Raw genomic sequence first — 14,616 nt, 5'->3', positions numbered from 1 at the left:
CCTTGACAGGCAACATTTGGCTTCATGAAGGGGACTGGGAGAAAAATGGATGCCACAGGGAGGGAACAGATTAAGCAAAGGCCTGGAGGGAGGGAAGACTCAACAGTGGGTTCAGAATGGCCGATAATGGAGAAGGGCCTGGGATGCTCATCTGTGGTAATTTAACTGAGGAGTTCTGAACAAAGACAGGATTAAAACAGTGTTTTGGGAGGTCATCATGGGAATGGGGTAGAGAAATGTCTGGAGGGGACCAACTGGAATGATGAGAAATTAAGAAGACCAGCTGCAACAATCAGATGAGAGATGAGGCTGAAACTAGAGCATGGGGGTGGGAGGGAGGAAGGGGCTGGTTGGGGAGGGGACACTGACTGGGGCTTAGTGGCAGCTCTCTGAAATGGGACACATTAGAAAGGGCAAAGGGCACAGCTTGTTTGGGAAGATGATGAGTTCCAGTAGAAATGAGTTTAGGGTGTGCAGAAGCTTTCCACTGGGGGGGGGCTGTTTAAGCAGACATTCCGCTTGAGGACAATGAGGGAAAGGCCTCAGAGGCTGGTACACTCTGTGTCAGGATGAGATGAGTGTGTGTGTGTGTGTGTGTGTGTGTGTGTGTGTGTGTGTATGTGTTGGGGACTCCTCTGTGCAGACACTGGGAGGCCCAGAAGATCCCCACTGAAGATGGGCGAGGATGGAGGGCAGCCAGGGCAGCAGGAGAGGAGTCCCACAGCTCTTGCCCTGAATACCCTCCTCAGCCAGATTTCAGTGAATGGAAAAGATGCTCCTGTGAAGCAGCCCAGAGAGAGCCCCCATAGTCCTTTCACCCCACTCAATCACTATAGAACATTCAGAACACTTTTTTTCCTAACTTTCTTTTCTTTTTTTTTTTCCAGCAGAGGATTTATGACTAACAGTTCTTCCCCTTTGGTGTAAGAGTCTCCCAGCTGTCACCAGGAACAGCATGAGCCATTGAGTCCATGCACTGATATCTCATTGCACTCCCCACAAAGTGGTCTGTAGTCCATGTATAAAAGTACAAAAGGTAGAAAAGCTTCAGTAAAGAACACAGCACAGTTGAAAACACTTAGGAACATGGGGGGCACCTCCTGGACACCTGTCCCACCATTCTGCTTTGCTTGTCAGCACCCACATCTGAGATGTCCCACCAGCTCCATCTGCATAGTACAGATGGCTGTGTGCCAGCTCCCCATTGAGGCAAAGACTTAGGGCCCCACATGTGCCTCTCTGGGCTCTCGGCCATGAAGAATGTCATCTCCAGTCATCAGAGTTGGGGGCAGCCAGGCAAGAGTCATTCAGCAGCTGGTCCTGGCTCAAAAGAGTCTGAAACGACACAGCCAAAGAGGCAGTTTAACAGTTTTGGCCAAGGCTTCCCTACAACAGCTACATAGGGAGCAGAGGGGACACTGGGTATGGTCTGACAGATGCCTGTAAGTTCCTGGTATCCCGGGGACCCTGAACATTGGGTCAGAATAGATAGTACTATTAAGGTAAAAATAAACTGCTCAACTTAGAGGTAAACTTGCTATTTCAAGGCCACAAAAGGCCTATTAGAGATGATAGGGCAAGGTTGGATAGATCCATTGTGATATATGAGCCAAGAAACGAGAAGAGACCTGCTTGGATCCAGAAGACTCCTGCCTTACCCTTAGACAGAGTCTTCTAAACATGCCACAGTAGATCAGCAAGCAAAGTACAGTGACATGGGACTCAGTGTTGATAGACACTATAACTACCAGGCTCAGGATGGGCTATGAAGAAACTAAAAGGTCTGGAAGGCATGGGGCCTCAAAGACAATTTGTGCTCTGTAACTGGCCATTTTACTGCCAGCTCTTATCTGCCTATAACCCTTGCAAGATGGGAAATACAGGTAACTAATCCAAAGCTCAGATAGGGAACAACACACCTAAGGTAAAAGGCAGATGAGGTCTGCCTTACTCCAAAGCTGCTGCTCTTCCCCTGAGACTGAGCTGCCTGCCTCCACATGATCTGATTTGTTCTCTTGGGTATATGGCAGTATATGCTAGCTTGCCTGTGATGTCCATGATGATGGGAAATACATGTGTCTCATGTCCAGAGAGGAAAGAACCATGTCCACTAGGCCAGAGGTGAGGGCTGAGGTGGGGAAGAGAACCGTAGACCTACTATGTCTTACCTCAGATGCCCATTAGTGACTCAAGGCCTAGCAATCAGTCAATGCAGGAGGCCCCTAGGCTGCTTTCTGCCTTTCTGAGCTGACTCAGGCTTAGGCTGTGGCCTCAGGGCCCAGCACAATCCTTTATTCTCCCTTATCCTTGAACAGCAGCCCACCAAGCTCACTGGGCCTTCTCAGACACCAGCCCTACTGTGTTGTTTTGGGGTGGGGGGGTGAGGGTCTGAGTCCTACCGTAAGGCGATGGATGTCTTGGGAGAGGAGCCCTATCTGCGTCACAGTGCCTTCGGAAGGCGCCATCTGTAAAATGGGCAGCAGCCTGGTCAGCACACACAGATGCAGCTTGTAACTTGCAGAGATGGCATGCAATGTCCATCCTGCTCAGGCCTGGCTTCTCCAGAGCATGCTTCCCTGGAGAGTTGGGCAAGGAGTGTGCCAAGCCTTGATAAGTGGCAAGTACTGAGGTACGTGCTGCTTCTGTTGCTGAGGAAAGGTGTCCAATGTCCCACACTGCATGCACACACTTTCATGAGGCCACATGTCACATCAGCATTTAGGGCACAGAGAAGCAGGGCACAGGTATAGCCTGTGAGAAGCAGCTCTGCTGCACATGTTCACTGTTCCAGATAATTCCAGGAGAAGAGAATAGCAGGCCTTCAGGATGCTGGATAGAATGACAATTTCCAGGTACCAACAGAACGCCAGATACTGATGCCCCAGTGTAGATGGACATCTTCAGGAAGCTGCTGCCTCCTCCCTATTGAGGAGCCTTCCTCCCCTCCCCTCCCCTCTTCCTTGGATAATGCTGGACTTCTCCTTCCCTAAGGTGATTTAGACATTGTAGGTTTAGAAGCATTCTTTATAGATTTGTAGGATATCAAGTGAAACCCCTTTTTAACAGGTGGAACAACTGAGGCCCACAAAGGGAAAAGAGGACTTCCATGTAGCCACAGAGAGAATTGGCAAAACAGTTCCATGCAGGGTTTGAAAACAGGCACATGCAAAGTCTCTCACCAGGATATGATAACAAAGAAATAAGGGATAAAGCTGGCCTGACTGGCTGTACAGCCACAATGGCCAGGGATCAGCCTGGAGGAGCGAGTGCCATTCAGTTGCCCTGAGTGCCAGGATCAAACACCAGTGTTCCCAGCTGACAAGCTTATATCTACATTTCTCAACAGCTGGACCTCAGGTGAGGTGGTGGTTTGAGGGAATAGGCCATGTCTGAGGCTGCTGGTGGTATAAGAAGCAAATCTTAGCAGCCTTTCCATCTGGGACAGAATCAGAGTGCTACAATGGAGTCACTGGCCCTGCCCCACTGTCAGATGATCATGACACAGATGTTATTCTTCTGTAGATGAGGCCCAAGGGACCCAGTGAAGCCAAACACTGGCCTGGGGTGAACTGGAATCTCAAGAGCAGGAGCTCAGGCTGGCACCACACGTCTCTCTCTGTCTCTGGCCAGACAGAGCCCATCTGGAGGGCCCATTATCAGCTAGTCAGCCTCTAAATCAAGAGGCCAGATCTGCTTCAGCCCTGCCAGCCCAGGCGAACCATGCCCCACAACGTTATGAGAAGCTGGCAGAACACATGAAAGAACAGAGAGTGTTGCCAGTAAGGCATCCCTGCATGTCACCCCCACTCTCCTTTAGTGAACCAGAAACCGACTTGGGGTCTGCACAGCAGATGTGACCTATAGCCAGGATGTGCATGAGACCCAAGTTTCCCCTCTGCTTCACTGAGGGAGGTGGGGCCTGAGGCAGTCCTCTCTGAAGGATACAAAGAGGAAAAAGGGGTCCCTCTTTGCTCCAGCCCCCTTGGGGAATCCTGACTGTGTACCTGGATTGGGCTCAGTGCCATAGGCTTTTAAGCTACAATCAGTAGGGTTCCATTTCCAGCCATGTTCACCTTTCTTCCCCCAACAAGATTACAAATATGTTGCACTGTTTACTTCCTACATAAATATTGTTTTTATTATCAGAAAGAAGCAACTACCTCTGTAGAGAAAGACATAACACAATTACACTGTCACCACGGCAGAAGTCCCTGCCATTTGTCTCTTTGATCTCAGCCAAGATTCTCTGGCCCATAGGCATAAGGCACTTGAGCTTTTCTTTCAACTGCAGCACAGGGGAAATGCCTGAGAGTTGAGTCTTTGGGGATTGTTCATAGTCTCTGGACCTGTGTCTAAGTTCATGCATATCTGGTGGTGCTGAAGTTGGCTGTTTAAAATTACTAAAAATGTAAAAGCATCTTTAAGGGTTTTTCATCCTGAGTCCACCTTTGACAACAGTCCCCAAAGCCTGCCTCTTCAAAGTATGAAGAGAGATTGGCCTGGGGCTACATAATTGCTGGAGTGTTCTCTGCAAGTCATGCACATGAGCAGGGGGTGAGGTGCAGTTATGATGGCACACGTGGTGTTACTGTGTTTTCAGGTGCACAGAGAGGGCAGGTGACAAGCATCAGCTAACCTGTCCCACCTGGTCCAACCCATCCAGTTCAGGAGCATCAAGGGGGCTGAGGCCTCGGCAGCCACTGTAGACCCGGTGACTATCACTGATAGCATCATTAGATTCCATTGGGCAGATGTAATCTGTGGATTCATCAAACTTCTTTTTTCTTATGTTTCCAAAATGTGAAAATCCCAGTTTCCTTGGCTAAAATACAGCAAATACAAGATTATGGAAAGATTACTATTCCAGTGTGCAGATATGACTGACAATATATTTAAGAACAGTCCTAGGAGGAAAGAACTAAGGCAAATTGCTTCTTGAAAAAACTGAACCAAACAGGTCCTGTAGGCAATTTCTATGCTGAGGAAAGGTGAAAAGATAAATAATCCTGAACAAGAACTGCTCCTCCAAGACTGGGAAAACTCATTCCCATTGCCCTATTTTCCCAGGAACTTTCCTATTTTCCCAGATGGACTCAGTTCTTACTGAACACCAGCCTGCACTTGAGGCCAAGCATGGAGGACTTGCCTCACCACATTTGATGACAGCACACTAGGGAGCAGCATCCAGTGCCTTTGACACCAGTGCTTTGAGAGCCACACCAGATGCCCTGGGTTGGTCTTCCTTCTTGCTTTAGCTTTGCCCAGCACTGGACTCCCCCCTCAGAAAGTCCAGATACTTGCTGTTGTGTTCCATTAGAAAAGAAGGTTAAGCTGTGAGCTGTGCTGTGAGGCACCATCATGCCTGCTGGGGAGGGGCCAACCTGGCTTCCAGAGAGTGAGTCTGTGGGCCTGTGATCTGGGAAGGACATGGTAGGGATGTTGTGGCTCAGGAAGGGCTTTGTGGGATTTAGGGAGCCCACAGATGCTTGGTCTTGGTACTTGGATGACTTCAGACTAGGGATATGGGACAGCTGTGTGCAGGCCACATCACAGAATAGGACAAGTGGAACCAGCTGCAACAGGAGCACTCCCCATGCTGTCAGGATAGCTTTGACTGAGTCCCCTGCACTGTGGCATACAGATGGGCCTAATGGAAGGGAATCCAGATCAGGAACACATCTGCTATGCAAAATGAGTAACAGTAGCACTGGGTAGAGGACAAGCTCCCAGCTACCTGAGAATAGATGCTTCCTGAACATGTCCCTCTGTGTAAAAAAAAACCTGTGCTCTCTTTCTTGGACTTAGGACAGGTAGGCAGTAGGCCTAATGAAGACAAACAGACCAAACTCCCGCAGCAGAAGCTGAGTGCTGCTCCTGGTTCTCAATGTATACACTGATCTGGCTCCATGTACTGAGACAGTGTATGACCTGACAGCCAGAAGGAAGTCCCCAGGGGTAACCCAGAAAGAGTATAACAACTCACCCGGACTTTGGCCGTGGTAGTCAGTGGTGTATAAGCTGGTGAGGCCATTTTATCTCGCTTTTCCTGTTCAGCCTCAGGACCAATCAGGGCACTGAATTTGGTGGTCAGGTGGCGCCTGAGGAGTGTCTTCTGTGGTGGGATATTGAGAAGCATGGCCAGGGTGTCCCCAGTGAAGCGTGGCTCCAGGATCTAAGAAGTAATAATAGACAAATTTGGTCAGTGGAAACAGATGATACCTAGTAATAGGGAGAAATTGGCCTTCAGGGCCTTAGGGTGCCTTCAAAATTAGGCTGAAGCTCATACCCTTGTTCTATGTCCTACTTTCCTCTCTCTACCCAGATGAGGCTTGGCTATGAGCAGACACTAGCATATTTGTTAAGTCACCATCTCATTTTCCCAGACCAACAGAGAACAGGGACCTCTTTAGGATGTCTCACAGTCTCTTACAGTCTTGAACCTTATATGTTCAAACCACCACCTCCAAACATCCACACCACCACCTCCATATTTCTTCTCTGGCTTTGCTACTTGACAGATCTGAGTTGTGATAAGGATTATATCATGGAAAGCAGGAAATTACATTTGATGACCTCCCCCTCATTTCCCAGTCCCCCTGGTTCCTCTAGAAGCAGGTGGAGCTGACTTGTATAGGTCTGATTCTCATGCATTCCCACTAACCTGGGATCTCTCGGTCTGTAGTGGAGGAAGCCTTTCCAGAAGCTATCTTGTTTTCCATGGGGTATATTAATTCTTACCCACAAATTATCAAATATTTTGAAACTCAGATTCTATAAAGGTTTCAGATGAAGTATCTTTTTTTTTTTTTTACTAGAATATATGTTTGACCCTCAGAAAATTAGTTTCTGAACACCCAAGTCTACATTCAAAGCAACTGGGCTAGCCCAGAGCGCAACTCACAATGAGACCTCCATGGACGCCACTCCCTCGAAGGTTGGGTGCATACTCTGCCAGGTCCACAGATCGCAACCATTCCATCACCCTGTGGTTGGACCATTGCACAACTTCTGAAGGAGAAAGGTTACTCTGTGAGAGGAAGAAAAGTGAGGACATTAGACTTCGTTGGTCCTACCACAGTCCTCTGTGGAGTCATCCCCTGTGAATGAATCTGCCCCAGAAGCCTCACCAAAAGAAGACCCTTGTGCCTAACAACCCAGGCCAGCCAGACTGCCTCCCTGAGAGCCTTCTCAGTTCTGAGAAACAACTCTTACTGGAACTTACATGATCTTCTACACTAAGACATCTGAATGCAGAATGCTGTTTCTCCCTAATTTTCTGACTAACTTTGGGAAAAATAAATAAAGGCATGTAGTTTTTCATTCAATTATTCAACATAATTTTAAAGATTCACTTATGAGAAAAGTGTTTTATAAAGAAAAAGATATTCTTGTGGACAAATGTTTAGGGGAATGTTATGGTTTGGATGTGAGATATGCCCCAAAAGCTCATGTGTGAGACAATGCAAAAGGTTTAGAGGACAAATGGTTGGGTTAGGAAGGCCTAACCCAAACAGTGAATTAATCCCCTGAAGGGATTAATTCTGTGGTAACTGAAGGTAGATAATGTGGATAATGGCTGGAGGAGGTGGGTCACTAGGGGCATGGCTTTGGGGTATATATTTTGTATCTGACTAGTGGAGTCTCTCTCTCTCTACTTTCTGATCATCATATACGCCACTTTTCTCCACCACACTCTTTTGTCATGATGTCCTACCTCACTTTAAGCCCCAAGGAATTGAGACCTCTGAAACTATGGGCCCCCAAATAAACTTTTCCTCCTCTAAAATTATTCTCATCAGGTCTTTTAATCACAGCAGTGAAAAGCTGACTAAAGCAGGAAACACACATCAAGATACTTTAAAATGCCCAGCACTGTGCCTGGGCAAGCAAAGTATATTTGTTGAATACTGAGAAAACAGGAGGTGGAGAACAGAGGTAAGAGTCATTAATCCCCCAAGAAGCAGAGGTAGACAAAGTTTCCAGGAACAGAGGAGGTGGGATATAACTGACAACACTTCAGTTTGGGGCCCACCAAGAACCCTGAGGTTCATGGAACAATATCAGATATATCATTTGGGTTCCTGTGTTTATCTGTAATGTTTCTTCTCTACTAAGACCTGCTCATGGATTCTGTATATCTGGACCTGAACATTGTTTAATTTTGTATATACAAGTAGGAAAAACTATTCTTTTTTTCTCTTTTCTTTTTTTTTTTTTAAAGAGAGAGAGAGAGAGAGTGTGTGTGTGTGTGTGTGTGAGAGAGACAGAGAGAGAGAGAGAGAGAGAGAGAGAGAGAGAGAGAGAATTTTTTTTAACATTTATTTTTTAGTTTTCGGCGGACATAACATCTTTGTTTTTTTGTATGTGGTGCTGAGGATCAAACCTGGGCCGCACGCATGCCAGGCAAGTGCGCTACCGCTTGAGCCACATCCCCAGCCCAAGAAAAACTATTCTTAATGTATGATTTTGTAGGGCTCCTTGTCCCTTTTTCTCTGTTTTTTTCTGTCCTCTGCCTGACACTCATATTTCCACTTTGTGTATCCCTTCCCCCTTCCTTTGCATCATCTCCTCATCTCCTGTAATCATCATGATGACTTTGAAAAACTTGTTGCCACAGACATTACATTTGTAATGTAAGGGAGAGTGGAATATTTGGAGGTTTAGTGGTCACAATGGAACACAAAAGTACAAGAAACATGGGTGTTTTGGGTACCAGAATCCCAAGCACCACAGTCCAATTGCAGCATCTTGTGATTATGTAAATCTTATTTTTTCACACAGGATATTTCAAGTGTCCTGGCTCAGGGCTCCCTGCATAGCTTTTATCCTGCCCTCACCTCATCAGCTGGGCGCCGATGCAGGCAGTGGGGGTTGAACTTGTTGACATGCAGCACATGAATGGCACATTTGATGCTGAGATGATGTAGCTGGCTGGTGACTTTTAAGAAGAGTAAATCATTCTGGAAAAGAAAAGTTTTGATGAGCCAGTTTCCAAAGTGATAAGACTCCAGTGGTCCTTCCTGGTCTGGCCAAACAGACAAGACTTCCACATTTCAGGAAGGTACATTATGGACATACCAACAGTTTCTCTTATCACAATGGTTTGTACTCTGCTACTGGGGATATCTTACGTAACAATCAATGCTATTTCAAGGACTTCAGAATAAGATGGAATCAGGCTTAAAATAACAATCATGGGCATATCTGAGCCAAATGCTCACAGATAACAACTGAAATATTTAAAGGAAAAGTCCTTACCACAGTTAGGTATTGCAGCATTCGTCCATCAACTCTGGACTCATGAAACTGGTCTTTATATTGGGGTAAGCCAATATCATCAAGCCACCCTATAAATACAGAAAAAAAAATAGATGTGTTGGGATTCCTGAGAATAGAAGCAACAGTTATCATTTTGAGGTTCCAGTTTTTTTCAGAAGATTTAGTAATCCATCTGCCTTTCACAAGGACACAGCTGTCTTTGAGGCACACATTCAACATGGAAATTCTTTTTACCCTTAGGAACAGTCAGATACATACTTAATACATATATGCCTGTCTTACGTGTCACCCAAATGTGATCCAGCAGCGCAGACTTCTCTTCCTGCTTGGTGTTGATGGCTTTCACTGCTAAAACAAGTTTCTTTCTATGAAGAGGGTGCTTAATTCCTAGTTCCTGAAATTGCAAGATGAAGACCAGATGTAAAATTTTGGCAGAAAATTTGATCTCCAGAGGATGTTGTGTCAGGGTGGAGATGCTCTAAGAATGTGGCAGGGGATCTGTGCACAAGACCCTGGGATGTCAACCTGCAGTTACTAAGGAAATCCCAGCCTTCCTGCCCATCTTCCTATGTGTATATGGAGTGGGGGGCCTTCACCTTCCCATGAACTGGTCTGGGGAGAAATAACAGCCTCCTCTCCCTGGGCTCAGCTCTTACCTTTTCCATGTCCTGAGGGGTAGCTGTCAGTAAAGTGTGGCCAGATGTCACCCATTGCCTGGCAAAGATCACGTACTGAGCCAGGCCGAAGTCCTCAAGCCATGAACATACACGCTCTGTGCTCCACTGGGCAAAGGGGGCATTGGCATCACTGGGAAGCAGGGAAACAGTATACTTTTGTAAGTTGAGAGTCTGAGGTTCTGCATATAATAAAGCCTCATCAAAAAGGAACTACCTTTTAACAAACAACCCAACCATGGGCTATAGCTGAAGGAAATTCCACAACACACTCACATGAGGTACATTCAAGTCCCCTCTATAACAAATGAGTTTCAAATCCAGCTACTTAGAGACAGCTGACATAATCCTTAAGAGACTGCAGTCAATAGGTCCACATATACCTCAACATGTCACAATCCCAGAGCATGGCCCTATTAGGAAGAACACCTACAACTAACTCATTTTGTCCACAAGATTCAACACTCTTTTTAAGGAAAATACTTAGAAAGTTGGAAAAAGACAATTGGTTCTCTAACATAAAAAAAAAAAAAAATCAACAGTCCTCCAATTAACAATAGCCAATATTAATAAAATACTAGGGACTTTCATATTAAAAATCAACAAAGAGACAATATATTTTTATCAGTACTTATTAATAATAATAACAATATTCTGAGGATTGCATCAAAAATATTATAATGTTTATTAGAATAAATAAAAGAAAGAAGTATAGCTACTAGAAAGGTAGACATAAAAGAAAATAGTTCTTTTCAGATGAGGGCTGCCTGCCTGGAAAGCTCAAGAGAGCTCAGTAAGGTGACTAGTAATAAAATACACACACATACACATATATACGTATGTAATACGTATATTACAAGCAAAAATCAACCATTTTCTACACAGTACCCATGCACAGCTATTAAAGCATTTGTTAAAACAATAAAAATTCTCCCCCATACTAACCAAAATTATAAATGGTCTAGAAATTGCCTTAACAAGGAATGTGTGTACCTGTGTATGTGATTGTGATGGGGTGGGGACCACAAGGGGGTAGAGTGGGGTGATATAGTAGCCATAACACTCAACTATGCAACATAAAAAAGACATGAATAAATGAAGAGTTAGATCATGTTCCTAGACAGGATGAGTAGACATTAAAACCATTCTTAGAGACATCAATTTTTCATTTAAAGTGTGAAAATAATGGAACATTCAAAATCCCAAAAGAAACTTTGTGGCAGGCAGTGGACAAAGTAACTTTATATTCATTTTTTAAAAATAAATGGGGATTTATGGAATATTAAAGACTAAATATTCAGAAAGATTTCTTTCTGTTGTCTGTATCCACAGGAAATTGGTCCTAGGACCCCCTGCAGATAGCAAATTCTGAGGGAGTCAAGTCCCTTACATAAGATGGAGTAATATTTACATACAACCTACACATATCCTCCATAAACTTAAGTCATATCTAGATTATTTACATTACCTAATATAATGTAAATGCCATGCAAATAGTTGTTATACTGCATTGTTGGAAAATGATGGCAAGAAAAAAGTGTGTGCATGTTCAGTGCAAACCACTGTAGACCTAACCACATCTTCAGTACTCAGTTGGCTTAATGTGCAGATGCAAAACCACTTAATACAGAGAGCTGACCCCCACCCCTAACATACAGGAATACATTTTTTGAATACCTGGCTGAGCTGTTCTTAAAGGGAAAGGATTTCTTAAAGGGCCAGAATGACAAGAAAACACCATTCTAGAACCCTGGAGATGATGGAGTAGGATGGAGGTTGAGTCAGTCTTTCTTCTAGAATGACTGTCAATATTTTCTTTTATAATTATGAGAGTTTTAAAAAGTTTCAGCTTCACAATTTGTAATTGTAATTGATATTGACATGCACATTTTTAGAATCATTGATTAAATTTAGGAAAACTTCTATCAAGTATCTCTCACATATGAATGTTAAAGATTCATAAGTGCATACACTTCATTAGCAAGTACATTCCTGACAGGAGAGAATTTCTGTTTTGACTAAGCACTCAAGAGAACCAAATCTCCTGCTTAAGATTTTGCAGATTTGATGACTGGAAAGAATTTCCACAGACTAGCTTCTGGCTTTGTTACATCTAAAATACGGTTTTGTTTCCACTATCCCGTACTTCTGGTATGGAATGCTAGAGGACACATTTGTTTTGGAACATTACTTCTAATTTGCATCTTTAGTTTAGTTCTGGGCAACAAGCAAAATGGGAAGTAGGAGTGAGTACTGAAGCTTTTTTATGCCAGGATAGCTAGTTAACTAAACCCAACTGAACAAACTATGGAGTGATGGCAGGTTACATCCACAAATCCTACTCAACCTGAACTGGATCCCCAACTCAATTTCCCCTAAACCAGTTAGTTCTCAAAGATCCCTAAGTCTAGTCCATCATCATCTGATAAAAGGAAAACTATAGACAAAGGGAAAACTGGAATAAAAGGACTCATCGGTCTAAACACTGTGTTTAAAATACCTTATATATGGATGGTGGAATGTGATGGTCATCCTTATACAAAATACATGTATGAAGATTTGAATTTGGGGCCAACATACTTATATACAAATAAAGATATAAAAAATGGTGGTACATATGTGTATTAAGAATTGTAATGTAAAAAAAAGAGTACATGTATAATGGCATAAGTTGGCGTGAACATACTGTATATAAAGAGATATGAAAAATAGTGTTCTACATGTGTAATAAGTAATGTATTGAAAAAATAAATAAAATAAAATACCTTATATAAAACTTTCAAACACTTAGCCCTGTCAACACATTGATTGATTTTCTCTGGACCCTGGAATGGGCCCATAAAGTAGGTGCCCTGGTAGCTAGCTTCTTTATAATCATGAAATATGACTCTGACCACAAGTGTGGGGAAAAGACACACACACACACACACACACACACACACACACACACACAAATGGGACCATCAGTAGGGCAGTGATGTGATTGGAGGGAGACCCTTCATAAACCGTGAGTCTTGAAGGGCAATAGCCTCAGTAGATCAGCTCAGAGAACCCCTCCATAAAGATGGGATCCAGTCTATGGCTCTAGAATCTGTTAGCATTAATCATTACACTTTAATGTCTTTTTCCTAGTGCAGAAAAACAACAAAAAACCTCTTCTGCTAAGTTTTTAAAAATTATGTGTGCATATTTAGTGCAAATAAAGTAAACAAAATAAAAAATGACTAAATAAAATTGGAAAAAATACAGATAGTTCACAAAAGAAGAATTAAAATGCAAACAAAATTAACAATAAAATTGTGAATTTTTTTGGAGGTCTGTAAAAGAGAAATTTGAACAAAGAAAAATTTGAAAGTTTTAAATTGACTAGGATGTATTGACTAGGTGATAGGCTCCCCATTTCCAGCAGTGCTGTCTGGATGTAAATCCATAAAACTGTACTTTGGGGGAAAAGAAATAAAATTTGTTCATCTGTAATCAGAGAGTGCTCCAACAAAATGTTATTATCAACTACCTATTTAAAAAATAATTTGTTATCAGAAAAAGAAGATTTTGGGCTGGAGGCTATTATTAATAAAGTACTTTTCCTCGAATAATATTATTGACAACATTTTTTAAAGTTTTGTCTTGATATGTATAAACACTAGAGGACATTAGCATATAATTCTATCAAATTTCTGCTTCAGGGTAATAAAGGCCTTTCTTTTCTCCCAGCAAATTCATCTTTGTTACTATAAGCACTGTTAAGATAAACAGCAATCTCATCAGGACTCTTCACTCCCATTCCCTTTATCAACCATTGTTTAGGATTAACAAAGCACAAAGACATTCTAACAAAGCAGCTCTGTGGCTGGAATGGCAGTTTTTTCCTTTGGCAGAGGTTTCTGACACTGATTACCCCTTACTCTAAAGTGACTTGCAGAATGCAAATGGATTCCCCCACTATGCAGCCCCACTCTGGGAAACACCTGAGTGAAGACCTGACAAAATCTATAAACCTGCCCATGGCAAGCTGGGGAGGGAAGTATCTCATACATGTGCAAAATAAGCTATGGTTCCCTTCCACAGGGGATGTACTACTGTAAACAATAGGATGTATTTAGGGAAATGCTCTTCTCTTCAGTTGGAATCTAGACTGCATTATTTCTGAGAACTAATTTTTGAGTTATGTACATTTTATCTGATAATTACCTGGACTTCACACTGGTATAAGGCAATCTCAAGAGCACTAAACTTAAGATAGTTAGCCCGACTTTTCACCTTTTGGTTAGATTTTAAAGGGCACAATCTAATCCTTCAGAAGACTCCAGAAGAACTGACTTTAGCTCTGTAACTTAGACCTAAGGAGATTCTACTGGATGTGAAGTATCAAAATTAACAAAGCACAAAGATAGAAAAAGGGGCTTCACCAAAACAGGAGTAAAGATTAACCTGTTTAGGTTTGAAGGGAGACACTTTCTCAGAGCAGGAAAGCTATGGAAAGGAGGTAAAGAAAGTGTCCACCAAGGACACCTCTGGAAAAGCTTAAGGTTCTTTATGTTTTGTTTTATTTTATTTTTTTTCCTAAATTAGGGCATGATGTAAAACTCACCATTTTGATTCCGGTGCCACTCATGCTTTAGCGATTACCATCCCTCGGTAAAATGTGGCTCAGTGAGATTAT

The 14,616-nt window shown here is 43.1% G+C and overlaps 1 protein-coding gene across 23 annotated transcripts in view; it reads right to left on the bottom strand.

Moving 5' to 3' along the window:
• Window positions 1-1,022: 1,022 nt before the first annotated feature.
• Window positions 1,023-14,616, bottom strand: part of Ppfibp2 (PPFIB scaffold protein 2) — a 148,655-nt gene continuing 135,061 nt past the window's right edge. For 18 of the 23 annotated variants that reach the window (XM_076846806.2, XM_076846811.2, XM_076846803.2 and 15 more), the window contains 9 exons: window positions 9,936-10,086; window positions 9,562-9,673; window positions 9,259-9,347; window positions 8,838-8,960; window positions 6,902-7,027; window positions 5,984-6,172; window positions 4,637-4,822; window positions 2,400-2,465; window positions 1,023-1,335 (listed from right to left, as the gene is read on the bottom strand). In XM_076846806.2, the coding sequence (XP_076702921.1) occupies window positions 1,264-1,335; window positions 2,400-2,465; window positions 4,637-4,822; window positions 5,984-6,172; window positions 6,902-7,027; window positions 8,838-8,960; window positions 9,259-9,347; window positions 9,562-9,673; window positions 9,936-10,086 (1,114 nt within the window). In that variant the 3' untranslated portion in view covers window positions 1,023-1,263. Of the gene's footprint in view, window positions 1,336-2,399; window positions 2,466-4,363; window positions 4,823-5,983; window positions 6,173-6,901; window positions 7,028-8,837; window positions 8,961-9,258; window positions 9,348-9,561; window positions 9,674-9,935; window positions 10,087-14,616 lie in introns of those variants that run through there. The other 5 variants (XM_076846808.2, XM_076846814.2, XM_076846812.2 and 2 more) reach the window with 3 other exon arrangements.

Source organism: Callospermophilus lateralis, chromosome 2 (genome assembly GCF_048772815.1).
Source record: "Callospermophilus lateralis isolate mCalLat2 chromosome 2, mCalLat2.hap1, whole genome shotgun sequence".
Lineage (NCBI taxonomy): Eukaryota > Metazoa > Chordata > Mammalia > Rodentia > Sciuridae > Callospermophilus > Callospermophilus lateralis.
The sequence above is the reverse complement of the archived record's forward strand: the minus strand, read 5'-3'. Positions and strand labels throughout refer to the sequence as shown.